The sequence below is a fragment of the Eriocheir sinensis genome, chromosome 27 (genome assembly GCF_024679095.1).
Source record: "Eriocheir sinensis breed Jianghai 21 chromosome 27, ASM2467909v1, whole genome shotgun sequence".
Lineage (NCBI taxonomy): Eukaryota > Metazoa > Arthropoda > Malacostraca > Decapoda > Varunidae > Eriocheir > Eriocheir sinensis.
In genome coordinates, this window is record NC_066535.1 from 9653405 (window position 1) to 9676246 (window position 22842).

Genomic DNA, 22842 nt, shown 5'->3' on the forward strand with positions numbered 1-22842 from the left:
TATAAAGAGGACCAAGAGAAGAAACAAGACGTAGACGTGTAACAAAGAACATTAAGAGACAACACGTACAAGATTAACGCCAACGCTTGCAAGATGTCTCAAGTATAAGGAAAAGAGAAACGCAGCTAATGTGGGTTGAGAGACTTGCTAGACGATCACACTGCTAGAAGAGAGTGCAATCCCTTCAGACAAGCTATGAAGGAATAAAACGAGGTGTAAATTGCTAAGATCATGAGAGCTGGATGCTGAGTGTTGAGGTGAGTTTTCACGGGTGGCAGCAAGAGCAATCGACAGTATAGAGCAAAGTATCATTGTATTTAGGACTTGAGAGTACAAACAGCTCAAGCTATATATGAGAAGTGTGCAGAGAAGAAAGAGGAAGAAGAAGAAGAAGAAGAAGAAGAAAGAAACAATACTGTAAAAATAGAAAGAGAAAAGGCGTGTGAAAGAGAACGAAGAGGAGGAAGAATAGAAAGGTACTGAGAGACGGGAAGAGGAGAGAAGTAGGGAAAGTACAGGAGGAAGTAGGAAGGAAAAGAGGAAGAAAAAGAAAAGGGTATACACTGAGAGAATAGAGAAGAGGAGGGAAGTACGAAGAAGAAAAAAAGAGAAAGAGGAGAAAGAGGAAAAGCGAAGGGTATGAGACAAGACGGAAGGAAAGGAGGAGGAGGAGGAAGAAAGAGAAAAGAAAACTGACAGAGGAGAAGATAGAGAAGAAGAAAGTGGATAAGAGGACACTTGCAAAGGAGGAGAAAGAGGAGACATAAGAGAAGGGTATACTGAGAGAAGGGGATAAAGGAGACGAGACATGAGGAGGAGGAGGAGGAGGAGGAGGAGGAAAGGAGAAAATAGCGCCCTTCCCTCATGCCCCCATCTCCCCGCCGTGGCCTAGCATCAGTCTCGTTCCCTTGGCCTGTAATTTCGGCCTTCCCACCACACGCCTGTCGCTGATGGCTGCTAGTTAGCTCGTCTTGTGTGGCTTGCTGACTGACTGGCTGGCTGGCTGACTGGTGGTGGTGGTGGTGGTGGTATGGGGTCTGGAGATGCTGTACGTGTATGAGACAGGAAGGTGTACAAACAGCTCTAGCTAAATATGAGAAGTGTGCAAGAAAGAAAGAAAGAAAGAAAGAAAGAAAAAGGAGAAGAAGAAGAGGAAGGAAGGAGGAGAAGGACAAAGATAAGTGAGTGATTAAGGAATGAAGGCATAAACGAAGAGGAGGAAGAAGCACGAGGGGAAAGAAAGAAAATAATGATGATAAAAAGAAAGCAAAGTAAATTTAAGGAGAAGGAAAAGACAGGAGAGGAGAGGAGAGAAGAGGAAATGTGGTGCAAGAGGATATGAAAAATGAAGGTGAATAAGAAGAAGAAGAAGAAGAAGAAGAAGAAGAAGAAGAAGAAGAAAAAGAAAGAAGAAAAGGAAAGAAGAAAAAGAAAGAAGAAGAAAAAAAAAGAAGAGAAAGAAAGAAAAAGAAAAATCCTAAAAAAGTGAAGAAAAAAAGCGTGCGAATAAGGACGAGGAGGAAAAGAGAAAAAAAAAGGTACTGAAAGGGAAGAGGAAAGATGTACGACGGAGGAGGAAGAGGAGGAGGAGGAGGAAAAAGAGAGGAACTACGAGAAGGCGCTTGCCACCATCACCACCACAACCGCTATCACCACCAGGATCATCACCAGGATCAATACCTCCAGGATCATCACCACCAACATCATCACCACCAGCATCAGCACCACCAGGATCACCACCACCAGGATCATCACCATCAGGATCATCACCACCAGGATCATCACCAGGATCAATACCACCAGGATCATCACCAGGATCAATACCACCAGGATCATCACCACTAGGATCATCACCACCAGCATCATCACCACTAGGATCATCACCACCAGCATCATCACCACCAGCATCATCACCACCAGGATCATCACCACCAACATCATCACCACCAGCATCATCACCACCAGGATCATCACCACCAGGATCATCACCATCAGGATCACCACCAGGATCATCACCACTAACGCCGCAGACTTTACCGCTGGCAGACCATCACGCCGCTTCGCCTTCGCCATCACCACTAACTCCATCACCATTATCACCATTATCGCCACCACCACCACCTTCACTATCACCACAACGACCACCATCCCATCACCACTCCACTCCGCCCCCAAACTCCGCCGCTCCATTCACGCTTCGTTCTCCTCCTCCTCCTCCTCCTCTCCACCTTCATATTACGTTCAGGCCTTGTGTGTATGTGTGTGTATGTGTGTGTGTGTGTGTGTGTGTGTGTGTGTTCATGGTAATAAAAGAAGATAACACAGTCCACCTTATAATAATGGCGATGACATTGAAAACTAATAGTAATAATAATAATAATAATAATAATAATAATAATAATAATAATAATAATAATAATAATAATAATAATAATAATAATAATCCTACTTTTTTTCCTCACCTACTCCTTTCCTTTTGTTTCCCTTCATATCTCCCCCATACTACTACAACCCTTTTCTTCCTCTCTCCTTTGATCGTCATACATAACAACACATATTTTTTTTCTCTCATTACGTATCCAAATATTTTCTTTGTGAACACCGCGACTTTGTTTACCAGCACTGCCTCTACTAAAGCCACCCCTCCCCTCTTCCCCCCCCCAACAAAGAAGTCCCTATTCTCCTTCACACACACACACACACACACACACACACACACACACACACACGGCATCTCATCAGCAGCACCAGCATCCTCCTCCTCGTCGCCTCCTTCTCATCTCTCTCTCTCTCTCTCTCTCTCTCTCTCTCTCTCTCTCTCTCTCTCTCTCTGTCTGCTGTTTATCACTTGCACTTTCACTCATAATTATCGTGCGCGGGTGTAATTAGCATAATCCTGCACGCTGACTGTCATCATTATCCTCGTCCTCATTAGCATTGTCCTCCACCCTCTTCTTCTTCACCCTCTTCTTCACCCCTCTTCTTCTTCACCCCTCTTCTTTTTCACTCCTCTTCTTCACCCTCTTCTTCACCCCTCTTCTTCACTCCTCTTCTTCACCCCTCTTCTTCAAACCTCTTCTTCACCCTTCTTCTTCAAACCTCTTCTTCACCCCTCTTCTTCACCCCTCTTCTTCTTCACCTCTCTTCTTTTTCACCCATCTTCTTCTTCACCCCTCTTCTTCACCCTCTTCTTCACCCCTCTTCTTCTTCTCCCCTCTTCTTTTTCACCCCTCTTCTTCACTCTCTTCTTCACCCCTCTTCTTCTTCACCCCTCTTCTTCTTCACCCTCTTCTTCTTCACCCCTCTTCTTCACCCCTCTTCTTCTTCACTCTTCTTCACTCCTCTTCTTCTTCACCCCTCTTCTTCTTCACCTTCTTCTTCTTCACCCTTCTTCTTCTTCACCCCTTTTCTTCACCCCTCTTCTTCTTCGCCCTCTTCTTCTTCACCCCTCTTCTTCTTCACCCTTCTTCTTCTTCACCCCTCTTCTTCACCCTTCTTCTTCTTCACCCTCTTCTTCTTCACCCTTCTTCTTCTTCACCCCTCTTCTTCACCCCTCTTCTTCTTCATCCCTCTCCTTCATCCCTCTTCTTCACCTTCTTCTTCATCCCTCTTCTTCACCCCTCTTCTTCACCCTTCTTCTTCACCCCTCTTCTTCACCCCTCTTCTTCATCCCTCTTCTTCACCCCTCTTCTTCATCCCTCTTCTTTTTCACCCCTCTTCTTCTTCACCCTCTTCTAGTTACGTTCTTCTCATCCCTTTCTTGTCTACTTTTGTTTATTCTATTTTTATCAGTCAATACGTATTTGGTATGAGTCAACTCCTCTCTCTCTCTCTCTCACATCATCACCACCGCCTAATGAACCATATACACACACACACGCACACACGCACGCACACAGTGTTGCCATTCCTGCCGACGACCCGCTTCCCGAGCATGAATGAGCTTGGACACAGTTGGCAACCCTCGCTCTATTCCTCAAGAGAGAGAGAGAGAGAGAGAGAGAGAGAAGCGTGCCAAGTACCATTTTTGAGATTATTTTCCTCCGTGCTCTCCATTCAACCCCTCCCTCCCCTCCCCATCAACCCCCTACACACAAACACACGAACACCATTACCTACCAGCCTCTCCCCCTCCCCCCCTTCCTTCCCTTCATCTTCCTCCTCATCTCCGGAGTCGTTAATTCATCGATCTATTTCCGAGGTGGTGTATCGCCTTGAAAACTAACCTACACGTGTTTCTCGGTTATATTAAGAGGCAGGGGCGGCAGGGTGCGACGAGGGAGGAGGAGGAGGGGGAGGGGGAAGACTGGTGCCACTAGGATAAGGGCCAGGCGAGACAGTGCCCGTGCCACCTCTCCTCCTCCTCCTCCTCCTCCTTCACGTCGCTGCCAGGCTTACCTCCCTCTCTCGCTCTCGCTCTTTTTCCCTCTCCCTTCTTCTCTCTCCTCTCTCTCTTACTCACGGAACGGTACCTCCCTCTCTCGCGCTCTCTCTTTTTCCCTCTCCCTTCTTCTATCTCCTCTCTCTCTCTTACTCACGGAACGGTACCTCCCTCTCTCGCTCTCTCTCTTTTTCCCTCTCCTCTCCATCCCTGAAAATATAAGTACAAGACTCCACCCTAATTATCGTACAACACACCCCACCCCTTCCCTCTCCACCTCACGAAATTGTACCTCTCTCTCTTTTTCCCCCTTCTCTCCCCACCCTTTCCCTCTCCACCTCACTCGCTAAACTGTACCTCTCTCTCTTTTTCCCCCTTCTCTCTCCACCTCACTCGCTAAACTGTACCTCTCTCTTTTTCCCCCTTCTCTCTCCACCCTTTCCCTCTCCACCTCACTCGCTAACGGCTAAACTGTACCTCTCTCTTTCCCCCTCCCTGTCCATCCCTGCTGTTGGAATAAGACTCTCCTTCACTTTGATCATGGTACCATACACCTCATTCCTTCCATAGTAACAGTACAACACATTTCGCTCTCACGGAACTGTATCTCCCTCTCTCTCTTTTTCCCTTTCCTACCTCTCCATTCTCCAAGCTGTATATATAAGACTCTCCTTCATATCAGACATAGTACCACACACCCCATCCCTTCCCATGTAACGGTTAAACACCTCCCTCTTTCTCACTAACAGAACGACACCTCCCTCTCTCTTTCCCCTTTCCTCTTCATCCTTGAAACTAGATATAAGATTCTCCTTCATCTCAGACGTAGTACTACCCCCCCCCCCCACCCATTCCTTAGTAACGGTGTAGCTATAATCTTCATCAAACTCACGGTAAGGTACCTCTCTCTTTTCCCTCCTCTCTCCATCCCTCAAGCTGTGGTGCAAGACTTTCTTTCACCTCAGTCATGGTGCCACACATCCATTCCACCCCTTCCTCGGTTGTGCGATAGCGGACTTTTCTGCTTTTCTATCTATTTTTGCCCTTGAGTTGCTTCCTTTGCTGTAAAAAAAATGGTACAGCTTCTCTCTCTTACTCACGGAGCGGTACTAGTCTGTTTTCCCTTCCCTCTCTCTCTCTCCTTCACGATACAGCCCCTCTCCCTCCCTAACGCCGTCGGTACAAGAGCCCTCCTCGACCCTTCCTAACCCTCACACTCCTTTCACTCACACCAACTATCATCAATACCAATGGCCGAGAAGGAGATTAATCGGTTTCTCGTGAGCATTGTTTATTTCCCTCACGTTCATTGTATGTACATAGAAGCATTGTCAAACTACATACCACCAGTCATACATACAACTACTACCCATGGAAACTACACCTCCTAAGAAAGCCTTGTCCTATGTGTGTGTGTGTGTGTGTGTGTGTGTGTGTGTGCTGGGGCCCCGAAATGTTTGAGAATGTGGTTTTTATTTTCACCCTCATGACACACCATCAGCCCTTCCCACAACGCATTTCCCCACCTACAGTTTACCATCCCCGTTTCTCTCCCTCCCCACCCTATCTCTCCGCCCACGGGACATTACAAACCCCTTCCCACCCTGCCAACCCTGTGTAATCACCTCTCCTCTTGTCGAAGTACTCATATCAATCACCCCCTTCCTCCTACCCAGTACAACCACCCCTCCTTCTCTCCCAGTACAACCCCACTTCTTCTCTCCTCTCAGTACCTACACCCCCTTTCCCCTCCCCTTTCCCAGTGAATCCCCCTTCTCTTGACTCTCCTAAATAGAACACCCCATCTATCTCCCCTCCCAGTACAATCACCTCTTCCCTTCTCCCAGTACAACCACCCCTCCCCCCTCTCTAAAAAAAAAAACCACCCCTATCTTCTCTACCAGTACAATAACCCCCCCCCCCCTCTCCTTCTCTCCCAGGACTAACATTCCCCCTCCCTCTCCTCCCTTCTCCCCAGTAAAATCACCTTCACTCCAACCTCCCCCCAGTGCAATCACCCCTTCAACAGCCTTCCTAGTACGACCCCTTCCCCTCTATCACCTCCCCCACCCGTAACGACCCCCTTACCCTCTTCTCTCTCAGTCTAACCACCCCTTCCCCCCTCCCCGTAGAAATCATCCCTACCCTTTACCAGTACAACCCCCCCTCCCCCTCCCCCGTCCTTAACACTGCATAGGACATGGTGACACTCTTCTCATCCCCTCGAGTCAAGGTGAAGAGGCTCCCTGAAGCACCTTTGTCCTTAAGGGGTGACGCTGCCATCTCTCTCTCTCTCTCTCTCTCTCTCTCTCTCTCTCTCTCTCTCTCTCTCTCTCTCTCTCTCTCTCTCTCTATCTCTCTCTCTCTCTCTCTCTCTCTCTCTCTCTCTCTCTCTCTCCATACTAATCCTTCTGTTACATGTTTTGCATCTCTCCTCTTCCCTTTCTCTTTCTCCTCCTCCTCCTCCTCCTCCTCCTGTTCTCCGCTTACATCCCTGCCTATTCATTCCCTCCTCTCCATTCCTGTCTTTCTTTCTGCCTTCTCGTGTCTCTCCTTTCTTTGCTTTCCTTTTCTCATATCTTTCCCTCCGTTCATTCTCCTTCCCTGTCTCTGTTCCACTATCTCATTTCTCCTCGTTTCTCCTTTCTCTACCTCCCCTATCTTATATTTCCTCCTCTATCATCATCCCTGTCTTTATGCCTTTTATCATATTTCCTGCATTTCTCCTACTTCTCTAATCTTATCCCTCCTTCCTCTCGTCCTTCTTCCCTATGTTTGTTCCCTTTTCTTCTTTATCTGCCTCCTCTATCTTATATATTTCCCTCCTCTCCTTCTCCATCATCCTTGTCTTTCTGCTTTCTACCATATCTTCTCTCCTTTTATTTCTCCTTCTCCTTAAATCATATCCTTCCCTCATCTTCCTCTCCCCATCCCTTTCTGTTTTGTTGCCTTCCTTCCTTTACCTTGCTCCTCTAATCATAATGTCCCTCCTTTCTTTCTCCTTCCCTAACCTTCTCTCTGCCTCCTTGCCTATATCCTTCCCTCGTTTCTCTTATTCCTCCTTTACTCCCCTCACCCTGCGTGTCCGTGTCTTATTCCTTGCCTACGTCTCCTCCTCCTCCTTCTCTCCTACTCCTCCTCTCCTATCTTCCCCTTCCCTGTCATTTCTTCTCGCATATCATCCTTCCCCTCCTCTCTCTTATCCTCCTATCCAATCCTCACCCTGTCCCTCTGTACCCAATTCCTTGTCTCCTCCTCCTCCTCCTCCTCCTCCACCCCGGTACCAGCATCTCCTCAGCGGGAAGTGCAGTAATCTGAAGGTGTTATGCAAAGTGTCTCCCGTGCAGTGTCCTTGCAAAAGATCTCATGCATAATAACTATTCCTTTTTTTTTCTTCATATAGTGTTTTTTGTTGTTGTTGTTTTTGTGGTTGTTCCTAATCTCTTGTTCTAGTTTTTTTTCTGTATCGGTTTTCGTCTCTCTCTCTCTCTCTCTCTCTCTCTCTCTCTCTCTCTCTCTCTCTCTCTCTCTCTCTCTCTCTCGTATCTTTTTTTCCTTCTTTGTTTTCTTTTATTTTCTCTCTCTCTCTCTCTCTCTCTCTCTCTCTCTCTCTCTCTCTCTCTCTCTCTCTCTCACACCGACGGTGCACTAGCGACTGACAGCCAACACATTGCAAACCTCTTAAACAATTACTATTCCTCGGTGTTTAATACTAACAGTCTTCCTCCCGCTACCACCAACACCAGTATTAATGTAAATCTCGAGCATGCATTACCTAATTTTGAAATAACAACCGATGAAGTCCTTAAACTTCTCCATTCACTTAAAACAAATAAAAGTCCCGGACCCGATAAAGTATATCCTATACTGCTTAAAGAAACAAAGAGCGAAATACTCTCCTCCCTCACAACCGTATTCAATATGTCCTTGCGACAAGGCATCGTCCCTTCGGATTGGAAAAAGGCTAACGTGACACCGATTTTTAAGAAAGGAGACAAAAAAATACCAGATAACTACCGACCCATTAGTCTAACTTCAATTGTAGGTAAGCTACTTGAGAGCATAATTAGAGACAAAATTGTGAGTTACCTCGAAAGCCACTCATTAATTGGGGATTCACAACATAGCTTCCGTAACAAAAGATCCTGCCTATCAAATATATTGACCTTTTATAACGACCTCTTCTCAGTTTATGACGTAACCAAATCATTGGACGAAGTCTATCTTGATTTCCAGAAAGCGTTTGATAAAGTCCCACATCATAAATTACTTTATAAATTAAAGCAAATAGGTATTGACGGTCAAGTAAACCAATGGATCGCGAATTGGTTGAGCAACAGACAACAAAGAGTGGTGATTGACGGATTTAACTCAGAGTGGGCGCCGGTCACTAGTGGCATCCCTCAGGACTCGGTTCTTGGCCCAGTGCTCTTCATTATTTACATCAACGACGTGGATGTTGGACTCAATAATCGCATTAGTAAATTTGCAGACGACACAAAGATTGGTAACTCGGTTCTCACTGACGAAGACAGGCAAAGCCTCCAAGAGGATTTACACAAAATTTCAGCTTGGTCGGATAGATGGGAGATCCCCTTTAACGTAGACAAGTGCCAGGTCCTTCAAGTTGGAACAAGAAAAAAAGAATTTCGATTACGAAATGCGCGGCGTTAAACTCACAAGCGTTCAATGCGTTAAGGACCTGGGGGTCAAAATCGCGTCAAACCTCAAATTCTCACATCAATGCATCGATGCATCAAATAAAGCGAACAAAATTTTGGGCTTCATTAAAAGAAACTTTTTATTCAAGAATAAAGATGTAATACTTCCGCTCTACAATAGTTTAGTCAGACCCCACTTGGAATATGCGGTACAGTTTTGGTCTCCTCACCATGCAAAGGACATTGCTAAATTAGGTGTTCAGCGTCGGGCAACAAAAATGATCCCTTCCTTGCGCAACAAATCCTACGAAGAAAGGCTTTCCACCCTTAACATGTTCTCTCTTGAGAAACGTCGCCTCCGAGGAAAACTAATCGAATGTTTTAAAATACTTAATGGTTTCACAAATGTAGACAGAACAAAATTGTTTATGATCGATGACACTTTGCGAACGAGGAACAATGGCATAAAACTCAAATGTAGACAAGTAAATTCTGACTGCACCAAATTTTTCTTTACCAACGTTGTAGTGCGAGAATGGAATAAGCTCCCACCATCAGTGGTCCAGTGTATCACGATTGACTCCTTTAAAAACAAGCTCGACCGTCACTTCCTTGAACTTAATATTAACTAGAGTAGAAAAGCAACGTTTTGGAGCCATCTGATTAGTGTAGATTCACTTAGGTTTAAGGACAGACCACCTAGTCTGGACCATGGGGTCTGTGTGGTCTGATTTTCTATGTAAATCTATGTAAATCTCTCTCTCTCTCTCTCTCTCTCTCTCTCTCTCTCTCTCTCTCTCTCTCTCTCTCTCTCTCTCTCTCTCTCTCTCTCTCTCTCTCTCTCTCTCTCTTGTAATGACGCGTAGGAAAGAGCTATAAAGATACGAACGTTCTAATCTTCCTGGTACTACCAACACCACCGTCATTACCACCACCATCAGTGGAACGCCAGCACTCGTCGAGCGAGTAACTCTCCTGGCCTTTGAGCCAGCTTACAGACTGGTGAGTTGCTCGCTCGGCTCCGGCTACGGGTGCAAGATGCACCCGTGCCCCCCGACCAGCTAGGCAGGGCCTCATGGCCTGAAGCCTAGCTCCTCTGCCGGGCTCTAACCATAGCCCATCCAGTCAACGAGCTGGTAAACATAAAACAACAAACCAACACCATCACCACCACTGCCACCACCGTCATCACCACCGCCATCGCCGCCACCAACAGCGACACCATCACTGCAACAACTAATGATGCTTCTACTATTGCTACTACTACTACTACTACTACTACTTTTACTACTGCTGTTTACATCTTCTGCAATTATAATTATAACGGCGATAACAGCAACAATAGCTAATAATAACAAGTGGTGATAATAATAATAATAATAATAATAATAATAATAATAATAATAATAATAATAATAATAATAATAATAATAATAATAATAACAACACTACTTGTCAACACACTTTTCTGGGTTTTTTGTTTGTTTGTTTTCTTGTTTTTGTTTCGCGTTATAAGAAAATCGTTCACTTTCCTTTTCTTGATCTTGTTTTCCCTTTTTTTAATTTTTCGTTGACTTCGGCGATGAAAGAATGCAGTCGTTTGGCGTTCCTTTGTTTCTTTTTTTTTATCTACCGTTGACTTCGGGGACGAAAAGTTTACTGTTCAATTTTTTTCGTCTTTTTATACTTATTTTTTTACATCAATTCGGTGAAAAATATATATAAAAAAAATAGTCGTTCACAATTTCCATGATTTACTTTTTTTTTTTTTTTGCGTTCACTTCGCCTTCAGGAAAAGGTTCACCGCTTCACCTTTTTTTTCCTCATTACTTTTTTTTTCTTTCCCGCGTTAACACCGACGATGATAAAAAAAAATAAAAAAATAAAAATACCTACTCGTTTCCCTTTCCTCTATCATTTTTTTTCCTGCCATTTTTCCCTCCGTTCTTTTTTTTTCTCTATTTTTCACTATCGTTTTTTTATGTCTTTTTTTCTATTTTCCTCCATTTTCTTCTCTATCATTTTCCCTTTATTCTTTTCCAGTCATTTTTCCCTCTATATTTTCCTCTATCATATTTTCCCCTCTTTCTTTCCTCTATCGTTTTCTCCATTTATTTTTTTTCCACTGTTATATTTTTCCCTCTATTTTCCGGTCATTTTTATCCTTTTTTCCACTATCATCTTTCTCCCTTTTTTTCCTATAACTATTTCTCTGTATTTTTTTTCCCTATCTTCTATAATTTTCCCTCTATCAAGCGACGGAGATGAGCACCGAGGCCACGCGCAGCTGTATCACATTCCCCAACTTTACCTATTTGATTTTAGTCTTGAGTGGCATAGTCCAATCCACGTCAGAGTACCAAATAGGCACGTCAGAGTACCAAATAGTACTGTTCACGAGTATACCAGGAGTGTAAACAAGTCTTATATACAGTGAGGTCGCGGAAAGTGCCGTAATAATGGGGGGGGGGTTAGGGGGTGAGGGGGGGCGGGGCGCAATACCTGTGCTCCCTCATACACATACACACACATGCACATACACACACGGGGGTAGGATTGTGGGGGGGAGGGGAGGGGAGGACGTGGATGGATAGAGGAAGGAAGGGAGGGAGGGATAGGGGTGAGGAGGAAAGGAAGGGAGGGAAAAATATGGTGGGAAGGAAAGAATGGGAGATGAGGATAGGGAGGGAACTGGGAAGGAGGAAGGAAGGAGAGTGCAAAGGGAGGAAAGAAGGGATAGGAGAGGAAATAAGGAGCGGAGGGAGAGACAGGGAAAGGCAAGGAGAGAAAGCGAGGGAAGGGAGGAAGGAAGGGTTGATGAGGATAGGGAGGGAAGGAGGAAGGAATGAGAATGAAAAGGGAGGAAAGAAGGGATAGGAGAGGAGGGCGAGACAGGGAGGCACGAGGGGAGGTAAGGAAGGGTGATTATGAGGAAAGGAAGTGTGGAAGAAAGGGAGGGAGGGAGGAAGGAATGAGTGAAAAGGGAGGAAAGAAGAGATAGAAGGAGAGATAAGGAGAGACAGGGAGGCACAAGGAGAAGTAAGGAAGGAGGATTATGAGGAGAACGAGGGTAGAAGGGAGGGAGGGAGGGACGGTGGCACAAAGAGAGGGTGGGAGTGAGGAACTCTGAGGGGAGAGGGGAGGGATGGGGGAGGGGAGAGGGAGGTGACCTGCAAAGTGACAGATGGTCATTCAGAGCGCTCCTCGTGAACCATCAATGTTAGCTTTGTGTGTCTCCACGAACATTTCCGTGTGTGCGTGTGTGTGTGTGTGTGAGAGAGAGAGAGAGAGAGAGAGAGAGAGAGAGAGAGAGAGAGAGAGAGAGAGAGGAGCGCGTTGCTGTGTACTCACCCTGTGTCGCTTGTGGGAGTGGCGGTGCTCGGCGTGGCGGTGGTCCAGCAGGGAGGACGCGTGGCGCCCCTCCCCCGCGACGCCCTTCTCGTCCTGCGCCAGGGAGGAGGACGAGGAGGACTGCTGCTGCTGTTGAAGCTGTTTCTGCGGCTGCGGCTGTTCTTGTTGTTGCGGTTGTTGTTGCTCCTGTTCATCCCCTTGTTCGTTCTGCTGCTGTTGATGGTGATGATGTCGTTTGGTTTGCTGCAGCGGCTGTTGTTGCTCCTCGTGTTTTTCTTGTGGCTGCTGCTGCTGCCTTTTGTCTTGCTGATGGCGCTGCTGCTGCTGCTGGCGGTCCTGCCCGAGGAGCCTCGCAGCAGTGTAGTAATCCACTAGCTCCTCGTCCTCGGAGGTGAAACCCTCGGGTGGGAAGAGCTTTGAGGGGGACGAGACGGTGCGCTGATGGACGGGCACGATGGGCAGCGGGGGGGAGCGGGTGCCCTCGCCGTCACTCTCCCAGGCGCTGGTCACGGGGGAGGTGGCTACCGGGGACGTGGTGCCCAGTTCCTCGTTTACCTTGTGTCGCGGCGGCCGTTCACTGGCGGCGTAGTTGATGGGGATGGAGGAGTCGTCGTAGGAGCGGCAGGTGGGGATGATGAGCGGCGGCCGCTGGCCCACCAGCACGGCGGGGGAGCCGGGGGAGGGGGGGCGAGGCGAGCAGCTCTTGGCGTCCCTCACCCTCAGGTAGGTGTCCTCGGACAGGTAGGACGAACCCTTTGACTTATTCATTTCCGCCTCCAGCATTTTCCCATAAGGTCCCCGAGGAGGCCGATTAGGGTACCGTCGGGGCACGTGGGGGCTGCGAGGGGCGCTGCGTTCCCCCGAGTCACTGTCTTGCATGTAGGGCGTTGGCGAGGCATTCCTGGCGGGGGTGCGACACGGCGGGTAGTCGGAGCCGTCGCTGTCGTGACCACTCAGCAGGACCTGCGGCGTGCACACCCTCGGGGGACTGACGGGGTGCTGCTCCCCGCGTTCATCCTTGCCCTCGGAGTCTGTAGAGGCCTGAGACACCACACCCTTCCCAGAGGACCGGTCTGAAGGACCCAGGACCCTCGCGGCACCCAGATGCGGGTCACTCAGGTAGAGAAGGGCCTCGCTGCTGGCGCGCCGCTCACAACTGGGATCACTGTGGTACTTCTTCTTTCTCTCAGCACGATCCATGACGCGAGGCTCGAAAAGGAGCAAGTGGCAAGACTCAGGCGAGTGTGCGGCCTCGCTCATGTAAGTATCGGCCATGGAGAAGGGGCCGCGTTGATCCATGCTGCTCTCTCTAGCCACAAACCCTCTCGACTCATCGGCCTCCTCAGCAGAAAACCCGATGCCTGCGGTCTGGGAACTCCTCATGGGAGGCAAGAAGGGCTGAGGCCGCGTATCACTTCCTTCCATTGGACTTATAAGGCGACGCAACGCTGGTCTGAGCGGGACATCCTGCAGCGCCTCGGAGCCAGACGTTGCTCCCTCCTGGCCTGGACCGACGCTGTCCTGCGACGAGGAGTCTGAAGAATCGGGTTGGTCTCCACTTTTGAGGTCCTCGCCGAAAGCTCCGTCGTCACTCATTTGCGTCATGTAGGCACGCGAGACGTCCCTCTCACCGCTGTCGCCATCCGAGTCCTCCCGCGGGAGGCGGGGGCGGGACCTGACAATGCGCCCCACCGTGCTGTACTGCTCCCCCTCCCGCGCCCCGGATTTGATAACGAGGCACTGCGAGGGTCGAGGGTCCTTCTGCACCACCTGGCACTCCAGCTGACGGCCGGCCGCACCGTGGTCCAGCACTTCATCTCCTTCCCCACCTTTGATCTTACCCAGGAGGAAGTAGTTGCGCCTTTTACTGTCCACCTCAGACAAGGGAGTCCTGTTGGGTTGTGCAGGAGCTTCTATTGAGGCATGACTAGACGAGTGCTCCGGGTATTGACTGGGTGAGGGTCCTGAAGTGTACCCTAAGGGAGTCGGTCCTCCAGAAACTGGCTGAGCCCCTCCTGGGGGACTCTCACCTTCACTCTCACTCAAAACATATTTACAGTTAACTGAATCCTGCGTTGTGAGTGCACCAGCAGGTCCTATAAGTCCCCTAGAGACAGTGGGGAGGGGATCGATCCCTCCCGCGCGCCCCTCCCTCTCCTGCCCACTGTGCCCCTCGCTTCCCTTAGGTAACACGTCCACTCCGCGGTGCTCACAGCCACCCACTGGTGACGGTGCCTCGTCCCCAGGGTCGGGGTCACCGAGGGTAAACACAACATTAGGGTGACGGGCGCCTCCCTCCCCCGTGGGAAGGTGGTTCAGGTGCAGCAGCACGCCGCCCTCCTCCAGGCCGATATCCTTCACCTCGTCAGAAAAACTAACTCTATTAGATTTACTATCTCTTTCTCTATCACCCTTCTTATTGCCACTTTCTCTATTTTCACTTTTCAAAACACTAGCTGTTTCGTCTTTAGTTTTACACGTTTCCGCTTGGTGGTCGTGTTTACCGCCACCTTCGTCACCACCGTCGGCGGGCGGCGAGTGGCCCGCCCCCTCCACACCATGGCCACTGTCTCTCCCCGCTGTCTCCTCCTGTTTTTCTGTGGCACTGTGGACGCCGCTGACTTCCACTCGGTTATTTAGGAGACTCTCTTTCAATTCCGAAAGAGCGTCCTTGGCCTCACATCGCCCCGCCATGGACAGTTCGCTTTCCGATTTAGACTTGGTCTCAAGTTTTTCAGGTTGCGGAAGCGCAGACTTGGCCCCGACGATGGTCATGTCACTGATGGAGGCGGCGCCAGTAAGGGGCGGGTGGCTATGAGGCAACCCTCCCCCTGTGATCCCTCCTTCCTTCGTCACCACGGCGGGTTTACGTTTGGGCAGTGTGTTGGAGCCCCAGTAGTCCTTACACAGGGGGTAAATGCGGATGGTTGTGGGGGACTTGCCGCTGCGCGGGAGGAAGGCGCCGTCGGAAGCCACGTCCACCTGTGATACCGACGCGGACCTGACCACGATGACTCGTGGAGGGATATCAACTCGGGCCTCTGGACGAGGCCGTGGGGGCAGCTTTGTCATTTCCTCAAGGAAAAAGTCCTCCTCTTCTCTTCGTATGGACTGAAGAGTCTCCTCCTTCATGTTCTTGTCGGCATCGCTGTGACTCGGACCAACATTTTCTGCATCTCTTGCCGAAGGTAGTTGTGGCGGCAGACTAGGGCTCTTGCCTAATGCAGGGTGGCGATGTAGGACAGGTCTTACCTCATTACTGCGTCTTCTGGCCTTGCCCTGCCCCATTCCCGCCCCGTCTTGGGTCTCACTCCCCGATGCCGCAGTTGCCACGGCCGATTCTGCTGTGGCTGCAGTTTCCGGCGGGGGAGCAGAGTCGGCCCGCACCTTTTTGTCCGGGGAGGGAGTCTTCAGCCTTTCGGTGCACTTACGCAGCTCTTCTAGATGGTTCTGTCGAGACCTGGGTGGGCGTGCTGGAGGGGGCCCACGCCCCCCGTCCTTTCTTCCGCCTCCCAGTCCGCCGGTGGGGTCGCCCAGTCGGGACTGGGCAAGCCTTCCAGGAGTAAGAAGGTGAAGCCCCTGACGGACGTCTTGAAGGCCCCCTACCGCTCGGACGAAGTCAACTGGTGTCACCGGCTTAAGACCCTCATCTGACGGGGCGGGAATGCCCCCTGGGGCCCCTGCACCCACTTCGGAGTGTGCTTTAGATCTACAATGCTCTAGGACAGCATCAGCGGGGAGGAGGGCGGCCCAACGGCGGTACAAATGGTCAGGTATTTCTGGTCTGGGTCTGACGGGCCTCCGGGCTGGCGCGGCCGAGTGGGTGGTGGTGGTGGTGGTGGTGGCGGTAGTGGTGGTGGTAGTGGTGGTGATGGTGGTAGGGGCGTTGGTCTGGGTGGTCACTGGCGCCGGGGGGGCCACACGGTCCCCATGACCGCTGCCCCCCGAGGTTTTACTACCACCACCTTCCCCTGAAATCACTGCACACTGCACTGCGGTGCCATGGGCGTGAGTAGGCGTGGTATGCGGGCGGGCACTGTTCTGGTCACTGGTGAGGTGCGCACTGACGGGCTTCTCGTGGATGGTGGGGCGCGCCGGGCCCGGGTAGCTAAACATAGTGGAGTGGCGGGGCAGCGGGTGGCGGGGGGAGCGGCCCGCCACACAACACGTATATTTAGCGGTGGGGGGAGACAAGCCTCCCGCCCTCACCTCCTCCAACAGTGTCGAACCTTCGCCTATAGCTGTGGCGTTCATATCCCTTCCTGAGGTGTTCCCTCCGGCAGCAGAGCCCTGGGCGAGGCTGAGGGTGCCCGCCCCGCGCCGCCGATAAAGAGGCGAGCGGCTCTTTTGGTTGTCCTTCTTCTCCTGGTCCGCGATGGTCTGGGTCACCACTATGGTCGCCTCACTCCTGAATGTGGCTGCGTCGTCGTGAAGGTTGAGGGGAGGCACAGGGCGCGCTGCCCCCTGCGGGGAGGACGGAGTGCCTTCCGCCGAGGGATGAGGGGATAATTTTAGTTGAGGCGTCTTTGCCCCGATGGCAGGGTGGACACCCGCGCCATCTGTTGCCGTCACCCGCACCCTCCCACTCGCAGCACTTTTCTTATCATTGTTGTTGTCACTGCATGAGTTATCAAAGGTCTGTGGTGGAGTGGGATGAGTTTCTGAGGCGGTGGGCGTCACCCACGGCCGCGGGGACGTGTTGAAACTTCTCCTGATGGGGTGAGGCCGGGCCCAGGATGGGGCCAGCAAGGACGAGCTCGTGGGCACAGTGAGGGGCGTCCACTTGTTGTTGAGGAGAGAGTGCGCCTCCTTCAGGTGCAGCGGTGACGAGGTGCCCCGCTCGCCCTCGCCAGTACCCAATTGTCTCCCGGATCCTTCCGCCCCGTTGGGTACGAACGGCAACTTGCAGATGGGGACAGACCCAAGTCTCTGGCTCCTCTCAGCCACTATGTGGCTCTTCTCCGAGGATCCCAAGTCACCGTCCGAGCATCGCCGTGCAGGCACTGCCGCCCCCGGGCCGTCGTGGGGCGCCAGGCGAACACCATATCGAACTGGGCCCACACGATACCCCGGCAGGGTTGCGCCCTTGCTGCTTGGGAGAGTGGCAGGCCCTTGTGTCCGCCTCTCCATTGCCTTTGGCTCTTTCGTCAGCCACGCTGGGGTGCGCAAAGGGCGCCGCCAGCGTGCTCACAAGTGTGACGCCACCTCACTCCGCGGTCATGCTCAAAGTGGCGACAACACCACTCGTCCCGGCCGCCCCCGCCTCTCAGGCCCCCCTCGGCTCGCACTCCTGCTGCCCACATGGAGGGACAGGAGACAAGGGTCGCAGCGACCCCTTCCAGGACGGCGGTGACCTGGCTCGTCCCGCCACCCTGCAAAGCTGGTGGCCGGGGGCTGCCAGCTACATGACGCTCACCTCACCGCGCCGCCTCACTTACCACGCACCTCAATGTGCACACTTGATGACGGCGTTGATAAACGGCAAAGATATTCCTTCAACACCGAGTGTAAAATGAAGACACTCAACGGGAACACTCGAACGATAATCAAAAACACACAAGGTACGTGGACGAGCACTATGAGCACCGCATCGCTGGCGCGTGAGTAACGTCACACTGGGAGACACACCAAGAGCGGCAAGATGAGGCAGTCAGCTCGCTGCAGAGATAGTGTCAAGTTTTGAACTGAGGCGTATACGTCAGGCGATGCACCCAGCAGCCGCGTCACTAGTTGCCTCACTTTCCTCACTTCCTTGTGCCCAGGCCAATCCTGCCTCGAGGGCGGAGGCGCGGTGCCTGGGATCACTACTTCAGTCACCACAGCTTCCCCACCACACTCCCTCCACGCCTCACTGTGGAGCTGTGGCACTCTGGCTACACATGAATCTATGAAGATATTATTTCACTGATGGATTATATAGCCACACACATAACTTCCATCCTTACCAGTACTTTACATTCAAAGATGCAAAATCATCACACACACACACACACACACACACACACACACACACACACAAAAGTATCCACTTGACTCGTTGAGAGGCTGAACTAAGAGGCAAATTCACTGAAGGCTAAAAGATGTTATCGCGAAAGCTCTCTGTAGTATTCCTAAGCATTGTTTTCATTCACAAAACACTAGTAATGGTAGCTTTCCACAAACTGAAGTGACGCGTTTCTATTTTCAATGACATTTTTGCTGGCAAGACACTGGCGCCGCACCTCCTGCCCCACACCCATCCCTCCAGCACGGGCCGGGCGAGGGTGACACTAGCGCCTTGGATTCCTGACACACCCTCGACACTGTACCTCTCTCTCCGTCAATTGGAAGGGCCCGAGGGCGAGAAGGAGTGACCGCGAATGCACACGTTTCATCACTGCAAGACCCCCTCCCCCCTGCACCACAAGCCGCTAGATCAAGTCTCCTCAAGCCCCTCAGGACTGGAGGAGACTCGCTGCGCACATCCTCACCTCGTCACGCTCACATGAACATCACTTCTTTGCACTGTAATGATAATGATCTGTAGGGAACGCCCTTATCCCAGCGGTGTTTGGTTATCCTCGGTGCGTTATCCCAGCATCCCGTACTATCTAGACCAGCGGGTATGAACTGGCGGGGCTGCTCAGATAGGGTAACTCTGTCCCGCCGTGAAGGTAGTTGCCAAGTCGTTACAGGTGTGTGCGTATTGGCGCTTATTTTTGCCAGCGTTACCCCACTTGTATTCGAAGGTGGACTCTTGGCTGCCTGACAAGGGGCGTGACACATTTCCCTTATGGAGAACAGTCACCATGCTGCCATATGAGCATTACAAGCCTCATAAGAACCAATTGCTAGTATCAATAAGCTTCGGGCACTAAAACTTCACGATGTTAAGCTGCGAAGCAGCAGGATATATACTTCTTTGTGTTTATTTGGGTGACCTGAGATAGATATTCTGCTGTGTTGTGAAGAATATATATTTTGAAACTCTGTACGACAGCAGTGCCACCACAAGAGGCCATTATGGCGACAAAATAAGAGGGGCTATAAAATTCCAGCGGCACATGGCAACCACCCTCAACCTCGAAGGCCCCTGCCCCTGAAAAGACATATCGAGTCATTCGTCGGATCACCACTTGCTCTTACGCATAGGACCGTTGGGTTCCCTTACACGCTGGATGATGCGGCATGCTAACAACCCGTCGCGATAACATTTTACATTTTACTAATTGAGAGTAACACGACTTTAGGCCTCCTTGTATGGTCTCAGGACACACACACGCACACACACTTCCTCGACACACTCACGGAACCCCTCGCCCTCCTCCCCCGCGATGATATCTCTTCTCCCGACCCATCTTCCCTTTCTGACAGCAAAAACAAACCATTGGTAAGTGACCCTGGTGATCTGCCTTCGAGGAAATGGGAAATACAGACGATGTGAGTATTTTCCAGTATACTAACATTACTATTATCATCAATATATCACACACACACACACACACACACACACACACATGCACACACATTCATACATAAATAAAGAGAGAGAGAGAGAGAGAGAGAGAGAGAGAGAGAGAGAGAGAGAGAGAGAGAGAGAGAGAGAGAGAGAGATTGGTTGAAACTTTTATCCACAAACACATTTGTGAAAAAGACTTCACGGCCCTTAATGTCCCAGTCCTGGCACGATACATTACAATGCTAGACAGTACAGCCTTATTATGACACGTAAACATTTAGTCCCTGCACCAGCGGCACAGAAAACGGGATGAGAGATCGCTGATTCCCGGCTCATCACGCCTCACTGCCACTTCCCTCCTATAATGCATGCAGTATAGAACAAAACTAAAACACTACATAACAGAATAATAATATGAATGCAACATGGCTATATATACGTCAACCAAGCAAACGTGTTATTATTTATTCAATCTGTGATTTAGTATATATTGTTTCAGTTATACCAATTTAGGTAACAGCAGCATGAGAGTAGCCCCAAAAGGACGAAATATGTAGCCCAACTCAAGATTTAATATCGAGAGCAACAAAAGTAGCACAATTCGCTACTTATAGCCCAAACTGGCATCACTTTGTCAACTTGTCTCGGCAGAAAAACCACGGACCTTGGCAACCCTGCTGTCTCGCCGACAATAAATCGGTGCCAACGTAAACAAACCAAACTAACATCAAACAAAGAGGTTGAGAATGTTGGGAAAGGCCTTTGTCCTGCAGCGGACTATGACTATGAATGGTAATGCCTGAAGAAGATAATGATGATGCAAACGAATGGTATTTCTGAGTTATGGGTCATATAACTTTACCTTTGTTAAAGTTAATTGGTATACTTTCTGAAAAATAGAAAGTCACGTCCCTCATGATATATTCAGAGGTATACGTATAGGAGAAAGAGGGACTTTAGGGCCATATTCTTAAACATTTCAGCGCCCAAGCACACATAATTTGACAAGGCGTTCGTAGGAGTTGTGGGCATTTTCAGGAGTAGTTTTATGACCCTCATGGTAGTTTGCCCCTTCTTCTGTACCATGAACCTATAAAAAAGAAACACGCATGAGGGCCCGACTAATCTTTTTGGACTTTGAAAATAGTTGGTGTGAGGATTGGAAGCGTCTGACACTACCAATGTGAGGATGCTTCGCTCGTACGCCCGGCACCGTGTCCCTCTCTCAGACCTGGCGGCACCATGTCTGCCAAAGAAAGATGAGATTTTCGAGTCCTACCGCAGGTTGCCAACACCCGAATTACAGAGTCCCGTATTCTCAGATGCATGCGGCTCTCACAACCAAGCTCACAACTATTTTCAAAGGCCACGAAGGAGGTAAGTCTGGTTCTCGTGAGTGCTGTTTCACATTTATGGTATATAGCTACAGAGGTCACGTCAAATTATCACTAGTCTCAAAACTACCCCAGGGAATACTAACAACCTCTATACGAAAGCCTTATCAAACGCGTGTGTAAGCCCCGAAATGTTTGAGAGTAAAGTAACCTGCGGCTGTCTAATCACTAACACAGCCTCTACGATTACCTTACCAAATGTGGGTATGTGTAAGCTCCGAAATGTTAGAGAATATGGGTCAGAGATACATTAACCTGTGACTGTCTCATTACTAACACAACCTCTACGAATGCCTGACCAAGTGTGGGTGTGTGAAAGCCCCAAAATGTCTGAGAATATGGGGCAGAAATACAACCTGTGACTGTCTAGAATTTTTACTTGCCTTTCGCTTCGCAGGATGGCCAGAAGAAAGGGGAATCCATTTATGGCATATCGATGATGGTGCGGGCAAGATCAACATTCTCTTGATCTTGGGTGCGGGTACACCACTGCAAATGCCCGCTCCTCCATGATGCTCCAAGATGACTTAACCGGCACGTGAACGGGATCTGGAACAAAAAGGGGAATTATTAATAACTCTCTCTCTCTCTCTCTCTCTCTCTCTCTCTCTCTCTCTCTCTCTCTCTCTCTCTCTCACACACACACACACACTGTTATACTTATCAACAACATAAATAAATAAATTATAGGCACATTACGGTAGCCTACATTAGCTTAGAACGTTATGCATGTTATGACTTCCCGTCGTGAGGGAAGGAGGAGCAATAGGACACACGAGGAGGGCATAGAACACACGATGAATGAATGATTGCTCTCTGTCAGCACCAGGTAATTGACACTACCCATTTTATCTCTCTTCATGTTGTACCCCGGCTCCTGTCTACACTCACGTCTATGCCCAACTTTTAATTAACTGACACAAGCAATGACTATGCTAAAAGGTGGCAGAAGTAACCAAGCAAAAAAGTAATGCATATTTTTTATTCCCACTCAGCTGGACTTTTATTAGAAATACATGTAACAACAACACTACAGCAAATTTTAACGTTTATGATCAATCAGAATTGCTGGCTATCCCCCATGAGTGGTATCGCCTGATAAGAAATAATAAAGCCAAACACAACTTGCATACGACTCCATTATGGTACACTTACAACACTACACAGTCAGTGGGGAGTGAGGAGCGTGTTTGTAAAAAATAATAAAAGAGGTTCCAGTAAAGTAGGCTATCTGGTGTGGACAAACGTTAGGAGTTGTATCATTATATATTTAAGAATCGTAAATAGTAATTGATAAATAGCTTTGGAACTACAGTAATATACAGTTTAGGTGACTTTTTGTAATGGTGACGCTAATTGATAAAAGTTGACGGTAGATGGCTCATTACTTGCAAATCTTTCAATGCGTCAAGCTCTCTCTCTCTCTGAAATATTTAAAATCTTGCGGCATGGAATATTCGCTTTGCGTCTGATCTGATAAATACCTCAAAATAATACAGATCATTCGTTTCCATCTTCTTTCCTCAGCATCTTCCTCTGTCACGCCATCCACCTGCTTGTTCCCCCCGCCCCACCCTCCTCGATCTCCATATCAACAAGCCTCCTTTTTGCCCTTCC

General features: G+C 49.5%; 1 protein-coding gene across 3 annotated transcripts in view; it reads right to left on the reverse strand.

Annotated features, from left to right (window-relative positions):
- The window catches only part of LOC127004096 (uncharacterized), a 147383-nt gene extending 128363 nt beyond the window's left edge, over nt 1-19020 (reverse strand). The window contains exons 1-2 of one of the 3 annotated variants that reach the window (XM_050871446.1): nt 18864-19020; nt 12394-18278 (exon numbers count right to left, since the gene is read on the reverse strand). In XM_050871446.1, coding sequence (XP_050727403.1) covers nt 12394-17523 — 5130 coding nt within the window. In that variant the 5' untranslated portion in view covers nt 17524-18278; nt 18864-19020. The remainder of the gene's footprint in view (nt 1-12393; nt 18279-18863) is intronic. The other 2 variants (XM_050871443.1, XM_050871444.1) reach the window with 2 other exon arrangements.
- Nucleotides 19021-22842: the final 3822 nt, after the last annotated feature.